Here is an 11,837-nt window from a genome sequence, read left to right as displayed (position 1 = left end):
TTTTGCTGCAAAGTCAATATTTTGCTTATACATAGTAAAAACACTGCTGAAAGACACTGTTGAATCAACTGAAAGAAAAGTTAAGTGTACAAAAACTGAGTGATAAAAATTAACTCACTTTTATAATTCATGGTCCTCCATTTTAGCCCCACGAGCTGAGGCTGACACCGTGCTTGCGCGCGAGACGTGCGGAATCGCGCTGAATCGAATCCCGCTTCCAAGCGCGAGGCAAATTCACTATAATCCTTTTGACTTGTGTTGTTTTTGTTTTTTGTTTTTGGTGAAGTTGATAAGAAAATTACATGAAACATACTGTCCGGTTAAAGTCCTGCTCACGCAGTTACTAACATTTATACTCGAATAATAACGTAAAGGTGTGAGAGTCGACTCTTGAGACTCACAAACGAGTCACAACAAGGCACCTGGGTAATGCTAGAGATCTAGCAGGACAGCACACCTAATAAATAAGCGTGAACAACGAACAATGTACCTGGTGTGTTGTAGTTTTTAGTTAATTTAGTCTGTTTGTGACAGCGATGGGAGTTTGTTTGTTTGTTTGTTGTTTTTTTAAGGAGTCAGATCATTTGACACAGGAGTCGACACTTCGAACGACTCATTTTTCCCCTTTCAGATGCACTGTTTAATAAAATCTTTCCGTGATTATAAAAATAGCATTATACTCTTCGTTATAACATCTGTTTGAATGTTAACTAATTGACGTGGCACATAGCCTCACACACACACAGAGTAGCATCACTAGTTTGTAGTCGATTAACATTCGATTAACACAATATTAAGTTTTTTACAAAACAGTAAATCAGTTGATAATATTCCTCATGTCATCTGAGGGTTATGTCCTCTTCTTCTCACCTTCCATCAAAAGGATCAGAGAGGTTGTGGCATTGTTTCTGATGTGTATAAATTGTGTTTAGTGTTAGTATGTTGTGTAACGATCTTTTCGTTCCCAGCATGTGAAAAACTTCAAAACACATACCCATACACACTCACATGCACATTCCTGTTTCCTTTTGTTCAGGTCTCATTAGTGCATGATGGATAAAAACAAAACAGCTTTTGAGGTCAATGTGTGGGAATTTCACTTGGGTTCTCTCTCTCTCTCTCTCTCGCTAATACACACAAACACACACAACGAAAAGCACATTCAACTTTTAAAAGCTATAAACAATGTGTAAATATTTAGAAATACATCGGTATTCTTTCCCACAGGAATTAACATTCATTCTCTCTCTCTCTCTCTCTCTCTCTCTCTCTCTCACACACACACACACAAAGCTGTGTGTGAACTTTAATACCCCCATAAGGACCATAATATGACGGTATAACTTGTTAACTGCAAGGTTATACTCCCAATAAGTATATATTAATAACAAAGCACTTTCTGTATGGGTGCCAATACTTTTGCCCCATGGGACAGTAGTACAGTGTTTATAATAGATGAATTTCACTCTTTTCATTTTTGAACGCATTTTATTCACACTGCCTGAGAGAAAACAAAAAACTGTACAATTTTACACACACACACCAATATGCACAAACGATAAAGAACTTAAAACTCAGTCAGGAGAATCGACTGAACTATACAGAAAGCTTTCTAACAAAAGCAGCAACAAAAGTCCTCTCAGGGTACAACAAGACTGACATAAAAAAACACAAACATCCTCAAATATCACCACATTTTTCACCAACTGCTTTTAAATGAAATATCAAACATGACATTAGGGTCACGTCCACCATCACAAACTGTTTAAAAATGTACAAGTTGTCTGATGCATCATATTTTAGGATATGTTCTTTAAGATCATTTACACTTTTCAGTCGTGAAGGATAAGGAATTTGGAATTTCACCAGGGAAATCCTGACCTAGTTGGATTTGTACAGGAAGTATTGTTATGACAGCCTAGGTGTACACATGTATAAGAGGTCTCACACACACACACACCCTTTTCCTCCGAACAACGTGGCATGGTACAGCTCTAACCGAAGGCTACATATCATGTCTGTGTAATGGTAGCCTTGTGAGTAGGAGTTTCTCCAGAGGTTGTGGTGAGTAATAATTAGCTTGATTAATATATTATTAAACAATTTGTGGTGTACCTAAGGGCTCAATTATGGGTCCTATTAGTTTATAGAGTTTAAGTGTACATGGTTCCTTATTTATACATTTCACCTGAAAATTAATCACTGCAACTTCTCTCAGATTTTCTCAGTGCTGTTATATGATGGACTTCCTACAGTGAAATACTGTGGTTATGAGTTGTTATATTTGTTCATCCAGACTCATCCAGCTGTAGCTATATTATGACCTATGTGATTAATATAATGTTGTTGTTGTTTTGGCTCCCTGTTTGGGGTCGCCACAGCGGATCAGTTGGTCTGCACATTTCACTTTGGCACAGGCTTTATGCCGGATGCCCTTCCTGATGCAACCCTCCCATTTTATCCAGACTTGGGACCGGAACTGAGAGTTAACTCTTCAGTGGCTGGGTTAGTGCCCTGCCCGGGAATCAAACCCAGGCCATGGCAATGAGAGCACGGGATCCTGCCACTGGACCACCAGGAGGCACCGTGAGTGATATAATATTACAATGAATTCAGCTCAGCTGTGTGTAATGATGTCATTCATAAGACTCACCAGGTGAAGTATTGATCATGAGACTGCCAGGGGGTCAATACTTATGATAATCTTCATGATAATAGACGTTCAATTGATACCTTCTCGAGAAACTGAAATTGGGTCTTAAGTTATGGTTCTATTCACTTGGCACAAAATTTGGAATGGGGCAACATGCAGAATCAAGCTGTACCAATAATACACTGTCCAGTGGAAAAGCTCTCATCATACACTCAGTCTCAGGCTTGGGATCTTTATGTCCTAAGCTCTGCAACACTTACAAACACACACTGTGCTGTTTATACAACCCCAAAAAAGACATCTTTGCAGGAACTAAAGACCATACATTTTGATTTTTTTTTTTTTTACCACAAAACTGACGTGATCCTGTCGGTGTTCTCAGTTCATGTCCATATGGCAGGGGTTACTTCCTGATTCCACGGCAGCCTGGTACATCAGCAGAAAGTCATGATATCGAGGAGCGCATCCGAGCCACGCCTCGCCAAACCTCACGGCTCCTGTGAACAGAAACTCCTCAAGCCCTGAATCTGGTCCCTGCCCCAGCTGGATGCCGCAACTCCATGGGACCATTACACGTCCCGACCACCGGTTGCGCCCTCGTCCCTCAAAAACACGCCGCTTTTGGCGATACAGACGACTCACTGACACCAACATCGACGTCTGCTGTTCTTCATCACCTCCGTCCCTGATGGACTCGATGCTGCCCCTCACCACTGACATGTAAAGAAATAAAAGAGAGAACACAGAGAGGTAGGTAAATGTGTGTATGCAGGTACACATAAGACATTTGTCCATAAGTTTAGGCAACTTTTCAGTCAGACAGTTTTTAGTATCGTATACAGTCTGGGACCAAAAGGTCTTCTTTTTTTTTACCTTGATGGACTTGTCTCAATTGTCACTTGCTGCAATAATAAATAGCATGACTCTTACGTTAAACTGACCGGTGCATTGCTGAGGTCAGAGCCCACAAGACATGACATAACTCAGCAAAAAAAAAAAAACTTACACACTAAGTCATTTAAAAAAGAAAAGCTATGGAGATCACATGAGTACAAAGAGTAAAAAGATGATATCATACCGAAGTCACTGGTGCAGACGGCCATGAGAATCTCATCATCAGTGCAGGGTGTACACGGAGCTGAAACACACACAAACACGTCACTCTTATTAAATTAATCAGGACCTAATGATCCAATTAATGCTCACTCTAAATCTAGATCTAACCCTGACCTTCACCTCAGTAACCAAAAGGAAACCTTTTGCCTTGTCTAGTCTGTAAAGAACAGCTGCAGTTTACAGAGCAGGGACCAGCCAGATGTCCACACAAGGTCAAAACGGTCAGATATTCCTATCTAACTCAGAACATTTCGTCTCTATACCAAGGTATAAACCCTTCACAAGATTCAAGAGTTTTACTGTCATATGTACTAGTATCATGAAATTCTTACTTTGTTTACTCTTCTCACTGATACAATATTAGAAGTTACTCTTCTGCCCTAGATACCTGAAGTAAGAACTCTAATGTTTCAGATGTGTGTGTGTGTGTGTGTGTTTTTCCTCACTAGGCATTTTGCCGTAAGCTGAGTGACGCCACGTGGCGGCGATTTCCTGCACAGTCTGTGTTTCCTGTCTCATTTCTGATCTTTCCACTCATTCATCCTTCACACACACACACACACCTCTTTCCACACTGCTCCTTCATTCTTCCTGCACTTTTACTCCCTTTATCCTTCCTTTCCCCCTGTTTTCAACACCCTAACTGCTATGTGTGTGTGGGTGTGTGTCCTGGGGTGTTTACAGGATGAGGGTTTGGAAAGGGTGTAATGCTTTTTTAACCCCCTACAGTGTGATGTTTTTCTCACTGTGTGTCTGTGTGTGTGTGTGTGTGTGTGTGTGTGCAAGTGACTGACTGTCTAAGCATTTAGAGTCAGAACAGTGAACAGGAAGTCTAGAAGGGTTTGAAGTACCAAGACTAATGCACATCAAACACACACACACAGGTAGAGTTACACTTCAGAGTGTCCTCCTTTGCAACCACCACTTTTTTTTTTTAAACTAATTCCTGGTCACAGGGTCAGGCTGTTAGGCTCTGTGTGTGTGTTGCATTTCAGAAATTAAAACTTTTTTTTCCACAAAATACACAGTGATTAGTGTCTGATTCAGTTTAAGTCGTGTCCACACACACACACTTCAAAAGAATCTGATCTCCCTCTGAGCTGAAGTGAAACAGCCTTTATTTGTCACATATACATTACAGCACAGTGAAATTCTTTCTTCGCATATCCCATCCTTGGAGGTTGGGGTCAGAGCGCAGGGTCAGCCATGATACGGCACCCCTGGAGCAGAGAGGGTTAAGGGCCTTGCTCAAGGGCCCAACAGTGGCAACTTGGCGGTGCTGGGGCTTGAACCCCTAATCCTCCGGTCAACGACCCAGAGCCTTAACCACTTGAGCCACCACTCAAGTGAGTAAAGCTAACAGGTAAAGCCCCAGGAGAAACTCCATGTTTATTTTATTTAAGGTGTGTGTGTGTGTGTGTGTATGTGTCAACCTTGCTGTGTCGCTAGCTACATAAACTTTTCTTACCTGATTTATTAGACTAAAATAAACTGACTTTTGCCATAGCAGAGCTGAGTTCTCTCTGATTGGTCAGAAGGTGTTGATAAATTCTCTATAGCAGCAGTAAGAAGAAAATGTTTCTGTACAATGTGTGGAGTGTTTAAGACTCAAGGCTCAAGCCCCAGCACCGCCAAGCTGCCACCGTTGGGCCCTTAAGCAAGGCCCCCAACCCACCCTGCTCCAGGGATGCTGCATCATGGCTGACCCTGTGCTCTGACCCCAACCGTCAAGGATGGGAAATGTGAGGAAAGAATTTGACTGTGAAGTAATGTATATGTGACTAATAATGACTGCTTAACTTGAATTGAACTCATACAGATGTGCTGTAACTTTGTGTCAATGGGACACTTAATATTTTAGCACGTTTATAGTTTCAGGGAGACTTTAAAAAGAGAGGCGCTTTTGTCTCACTGTTTTGATTCCAGACGTGGAGTAAACACGACATTTGAACCCTACTGGGTTCGACACAAAGCTGCCTTTCATTACACACGTAACAAGCTGACCAATCAACAGCAATCAAACGCACCGTTTAACCAATCATGTTTAATCAAATAAACCGGGAGCTCATGTGGAACAGGATGCCGTGATTGACAGCGAGAGAGGTGGAGCTGACCCCAGCTGGACCTTCTGATTATACTGTTTATTTTTTTATGTCACTAAGAACATGAAGGTTTTGTGTGTGTGTGTGTGTGTGCTGGCTCGTTTTTCAGAGCTCTGTCTAGTCCCTGGCTGTAAAACCTCTCCTCTTTCCCCCTTTCTTTCTTTCCAACCCCCCACCCCCCCGTCTCTCTTTGATCATTTCCAGCACTTTTTCTCCTCCATCTTTCACCTCTCACATCAGCTGGGTGTGGAGTTACGCCCCGACGTCTCTAATCAGTGCGACCAAAGTCATTATCAGGTCGTTATTCATGAGACAAAACACAGGGATGCAGACGGATGGCAATCAGCTTGCAAACGCATATCAAGGATGAAAAGTCTGCCACCACGAGCTCCTTTTCGAAAAACTGCTACATATTTACGCTGCATTCCACGAGGACGTAGCCTGTAATTCCCATCACCTCCAGCCAAGAGAAAAACCAACAATACAACCAGTCAACTCCTAGTGAACTTGGGTTAGTCTTTGCTTCGCTACTACAAGTTCTTCACTAGTTTACACAGTAACGTCAAAGCTACGGCATCAGAAACAAACAGCAGTAAGTTTTAGACACATTTACTGTTTAACTCTACAACACTGACTTTACAGATCACTGTACTGATCTGAAGAGGAAACTATACATCACTCATCACAGATGACAGAAACCAAAGACAAACATGAAGGCGTGTGGATTTTTCTTTTCATACTTTCTGATTCAACTGCAGTGTTAAAAACCGAGAAACTGAGTGGTTTAGTTGTGAAACAAATCACAAATTTTCACACTCGTGTGCAACTCATGTTTCGTGTGTGTGTGTGTGTGTGTGTTAGACTCATACATTTTGTTAATAAATATGAGCAAGTACTGACAATTTTACAGATTTGACTTATTTCTCCTTGACTTCAGCCTGTTTTTTTTTTTAAAGCTCTGGGATTAAGTCTTGCTCAGAAAAGCTTGATGTTCAAATGTTCACCTTAAAACAGTTCTTTTTCAGGCTGGTGTCCCAGGAAGGAATTCACACTTTTACATTCTAGGGGAAAATTTACATATTACAATATGAGGGTGAAAACTATTTAAATTGACCATTAAATCTAGAGCAATAATAACCGAAGCTAACTAAATTACTCAACACTTTACATAGCCTTATTTATTGATGCAGATATTTACATATTTATCTGCACTTGTTCATTTGCACAATTTCTACTATTTGCACTTCTGCTAGATGCTAAATGCCTTCTCGTTGCTATGCACCTATACTTTGCAATGACAATAAAGTTGTATCTATCTAAAAGACCAGGCTGTTTTCATGGACACGGATGTAAATTTATGCCGAATCCCAAATCTGTAGTTTACCTGTGGGTGAAAGCGTGTCTCCTGCTGTGTCTCTGTCTCCTCTGATCAGCTCATACTGAAACGCTGTGACTCTCTTGCTGATGTCTGAGTGTGTGGAGGCCTGAACGAACAGCGCTCCCTCGCCGAGGCTAAAGCAGCGGACTTGGCCGGCCGCCTGCTCTTCCTCACTCAGCAGCATGCGCATCACTCCCGCTCGCTCCACGAACACGCTGGCTCCGCGGGAATCGGCCCGAGGCTTCACGCAGGCACTCAGCTTTGAGTCAGCACCCGCTTCAGGAAACGTGTTGGGTCTGAGGTTCACGATGATGGCACCGGTGGGGTAAAGCCACTCCAGAGAACCTTCAGAGCAGCGCAGATAGACCTGCTCCACATCCCGGGCGTGAGACTCGTGAGTCAGACCGCTGCAGAGAGCAACAAAAAGAGTGGGTTCAGGGAGGAAACACTGCATGTTGTGCGCTTATTGGAAAATAATCAGCGTCAGGATTGCGTGATGAAGCAGAGACGCATCCTGAGGTGTATCCAAGTGTTTTATTCTTCTTACAGCACAGCAATATGATTATTAAAAAAAAAAAACATCATACAAATTTACAGTGTAACAGGCACGAATAAACTTCTCACTTTATTACAGCAGCTTTAAACAAACAGTCGTTCCCTCATCAGCCTCTCTTTAGTTTTCTCCCTCGTGCTTGCCATGTTAGCAACCGCAATGTGTTTCTCAATTTCAAAAAAACAACCTTTCAGAAAACTTCACCATATCAATGACTACACATGTCCCTCTGAATATAAAGAGATAAAGAGTCAGAGCAACCGCTTTACTATATACCTGCGCCACAGTCTGAGCTGCTGTTAGAGAGAATTAATCAACACCTGACCACCAATCAGACTCCAGAACCAGAACTCCGCAGCACTGTGGTGATATTAAAGTGATCACACACTCACCTGTAAGGGGAAAAAAAATATTCTTTGAAGCACAATTCATTAATCAGGAATGTGAAGCGTTTGCCATTACTCCTTTAACCTTGGATTCTGTTAAAGTGTTACAAGTGCAGTTCTGGATTAATATCAGCTAGATGATAAAGAATTAAATACAAAAATCTGTGATAAGCTTGAGCAAAAATGAGAGAGAGAGAGAAAGAGATCGAGAGAAACAGAGAGAGAGAGAAAAAGAATGATCCAGAGATCGAGAGAGACAGAGAGAGGGAGAGAGAAAGATCCAGAGATCGAGAGAGACAGAGAGAGGGAGAGAGAAAGATCCAGAGATCGAGAGAGACAGAGAGAGGGAGAGAGAAAGATCCAGAGATCGAGAGAGAGAGAGAGATAGAGAGAGAGAAAGATCCAGAGAGAGAGAATTTTCTGGTTCTCAAAAAACTTCAATAAGGTAAATTTACCTGGTGCTAATAGAATGCAGATAAGTTATAGGAACACGGAGGAACGCTTTATTAAATGTTAGTGTTGCTCTAACAGAACGTTGATTTGGAGAACATTTACAGTTCTAGTTTAAAGTTTTAGTTTGTACTTGAAGCTTCAACATGTTCTCATTGTTGAGATTTTTAAAGAAATGTTAATAAATGTAGCTACTACACAGTTAAACCACTTCTAATTGGAGGAAAACTGACAAGCATAACATTTCATAACTTTACTTTTTGCCAAAATGAGAAGTGTAGCTGAGCAGAACTGTTATAGTTTCGCTAAACATTTAGAAGGAAACGATTTAAAACTTTGCAGGAACATTATTTCTCTAACATTTTATCATTTCCTTCCTACAAATTGTCAAATACTTTACTAAAGCTTCTGATAACGTTCTTTATCAGCTGGCTTGTAAAGCCTCTGTGACTCTCCTGCTTTGCTTTGTTCTGTTGTTTCTGGACCATAAAAGAGCGATCAAAGCGTGTGCGCTGGGTTTGATTTATATTTTAGCGTAATCAAGCCCGAGGTGAAGGAGGGTCGGCACGCAGCCTTCATGGAAATCAGAGATAAAATATTAACCAGGAAGCTCAAAGTCTCACCGCTGATGCCAAAACACACACACACACACAGGTTCGCCCATCTCATTATTAACTTTGACAGTCAGGATGATGATGTTTGGGTCATGATGTTAGAAGGCAGGAGATAAATTACTATAATGAATTGTGTATTTGATTTAATGATCTCTGTAAAAATTTGAAAATGTGTAGTGAACATTAAAGTTCAATTATTATTATTTTATTATTATTATTTTAAATTTCATATAATAACTTACTTAACCTCTTGCTATGATTTTTATACTGATATTATTTATTTTATTTTAACTGTATAAACTGTATATTTCTACAGGTTTACTTGTCTGTATTTTAGAATTGGGCAAAATATTAAACTTCACGTTAAAGTTGTGACAATATAACATAAATTAAACGGTCAATAGTTGGTATATTACATTGGAATAAATCTGATTCCTGATCTCCTCCCTCTGTTCTTTCCATCCATCAGGACGAAATGAAAGACATGAATAAAGTTGTTAACAGCCATGCCTGCACCCCCTGTCCTGGAGCTCCTCATTAGAGGTTTGCTTTTGCGTCTAATCATGGTCATTAAATCATTTCTCTGGACCCAATTAAACCAATTGAAGTCAGGGTGGCGTAATGGAGCCCAGATTGGTGGGGTAAGATCAGAGAGCTGGGGCAGTAAGGGGGGGTGGGGTGAAGCATAGAGACATTTCCCTTTTATTCAAATGGTGACAAACATTTTTTGGCATCGTCTAGTTTTGCAGTAGTTGAAAAGCTAAGATTAATAAAAAAAACTATTAGTTTTTAGGCTTAGCATTGTTTCATCGGTTTTTAAGCCAAATATTTTCATTAAAACTCAGCGTTTTTACTCTCACAATAAGTTACTTGTGAGCACTTCACAGGAAGAACAGGAAACAAAGCTTCAACACCTTAACACACTCACACCATTTATAAGCTCCCGTGTTAATGACCTGATGAATGAGTTGAATCAAGTGTGAAGAATGCAGGAAGCACCAACAGGAGCAGGAGTGTTAAACATTCGTCCTGTTGGTGTCCTTAAACCTCAACATGATCTCTGTCAGTTTGTCTTTTTAAGGAGTGAGATAGGATGTCATGTTGTAGCATTATAGTGACTAAATCACCAGCATGAAAACATCCAGACTGCACAGTAAATACTTAGTATGACTTCTGGAAGGAATTAAGCTTTAAGTCTTCATCAGTTTGTTCTTAACATTAAGCCTTAAAGGATATACGCAGAACCCAAAACTAGGTTCTCTTTCTAAAAATATAATTAGAAATAAATGCACTAAACAACAACAACAACATAAATCCCACAACAAATCACATTTTTATGACACAAATCATTTTGCTGTCATGGCAGAAATGTGGTTTTAAAAGGTTTCCAGGTGGACAAATGTCTTCCATTTTCTTATTCCTACCAGTAATCATCCAACTGTTCCCATTCACCCCGGAACAGAACAGTGGTCAAATCTGAATTTGTTTTTCTCTCTCTCTCTCTCTCTCTCTCTCTCTCTCACTGACGTCACAACTTTTCAATCAAAATAAACCCCGCCCCCACTTTCACGGTCAGTGGATTATTTTTAGTAAGATATGATGGAATAGGAACAAAGATTAGTCTGGATTCTGATCCCACATGATCATGATGATACAGCTTAAGGGGTTTTCCTGGTTGAAGCCCTATGCAGCACGCAGAGGATCTAAAGGTTCTCAAAAACCGTGTAAAGGTTCTCGATTGACCCCGTTTTCCACGCAGAGTTGCTATAAAGGAGTAGAAGAGCTGTTTAAGCAATAAAACACTCCAAGACGCAGTATTACAGGAAGATGTGAGTGAAATAGTTTCTTTTACAGTACCTTCCTCTCCAGCTGCACTGGTCACTGGAGTACTGCGCAGCTGCGCTCGTGCACCAACACGCGACCAGGATCGCCAAAATCATCTTCATCCTCATCCTCCTAATGCACTTCTGAAAACCTGTCCGTAAAAATTTAATTAAAACAAAAAAAGTTTATTCCTCCGCCCTCAGCGACTAAAAAACTCCGGAAAACTCCGGAAAAGTTCATCTCGTTCCCAGCGCGCGCGAGGCAGGAGCCATGCACAAGCGCGAGCGAGCGAGCTGCTGGACGTGTGTGTGTGCACGCGCGTGTGCGCGTAAAACCTCCCACCCGTGACAAAGCCACGCCCACACCACGCCTCCCTTCGGATTCGGCCCCGAGCAGCTCGGTTAAGAGCGACGTTTTATACTCTAATTAGTGTCCGAAAATAAAGCACAGCTGTGTGTGTGTGTGTGTGTGTGTGTGTGTGTGTGCTGAAGACGTATCAGATTTAACCTGAGTTAAACATAACACACTCCATGATCTCCTTCAAAATACAGGCTACAAAATTATAACGTGAATAAAACTTAATAAAATTCCTTATTAATAGAAACACCTAGAAAAAAAACTAGATAGATAGATAGATAGATAGATAGATAGATAGATAGATAGATAGACAGATAGATAGATAGATAGAAAACATGACACAATCAACTGATATTAAATTGGGTAAGTTTGCACACCCCCTGACCCTCACACTCATCTGGTTT

At 40.9% G+C, this 11,837-nt stretch overlaps 2 protein-coding genes across 4 annotated transcripts in view; both read right to left on the bottom strand.

Annotated features, from left to right (window-relative positions):
• Positions 1–1,483: 1,483 nt before the first annotated feature.
• metrnlb (meteorin like, glial cell differentiation regulator b) lies at positions 1,484–11,370 on the bottom strand. Its single transcript, XM_058380740.1, has 4 exons — positions 11,110–11,370; positions 7,256–7,656; positions 3,732–3,791; positions 1,484–3,366 (listed from the first exon to the last, which is right to left on the bottom strand). Exons 1-4 carry the CDS (start codon positions 11,202–11,204, stop codon positions 3,032–3,034), a joined length of 891 nt encoding a protein of 296 aa, XP_058236723.1. The 5' UTR covers positions 11,205–11,370; the 3' UTR covers positions 1,484–3,031.
• A 195-nt stretch (positions 11,371–11,565) lies between these two features.
• Positions 11,566–11,837, bottom strand: part of b3gntl1 (UDP-GlcNAc:betaGal beta-1,3-N-acetylglucosaminyltransferase-like 1) — a 24,039-nt gene continuing 23,767 nt past the window's right edge. For all 3 annotated transcript variants that reach the window (XR_009203675.1, XR_009203674.1, XM_058380655.1), the window contains one exon: positions 11,566–11,837. This exon is cut by the window's right edge and continues 2,870 nt beyond it. The gene's annotated coding sequence lies outside the window, so the exon portion shown is untranslated.

This window comes from Hemibagrus wyckioides, linkage group LG26 (genome assembly GCF_019097595.1).
Source record: "Hemibagrus wyckioides isolate EC202008001 linkage group LG26, SWU_Hwy_1.0, whole genome shotgun sequence".
In the NCBI taxonomy this organism is placed as follows: Eukaryota; Metazoa; Chordata; class Actinopteri; order Siluriformes; family Bagridae; genus Hemibagrus; species Hemibagrus wyckioides.
Note: the sequence above shows the minus strand (reverse complement) of the source record. Positions and strands in the feature narration are given on the sequence as shown.

Bases quoted from the DNA above. Each gene is read 5' to 3' on its own strand.
- metrnlb (XM_058380740.1), bottom strand. From the start codon at position 11,204: ATGAGGATGAAGATGATTTTGGCGATCCTGGTCGCGTGTTGGTGCACG. The intron at 7,657-11,109 runs GTACTGTAAAAG...TGCTCTCTGCAG, and splicing joins CAGTGCAGCTGGAGAGGAAG to CGGTCTGACTCACGAGTCTC. The intron at 3,792-7,255 runs GTAAACTACAGA...TGTGTGTTTCAG, and splicing joins AGACACGCTTTCACCCACAG to CTCCGTGTACACCCTGCACT.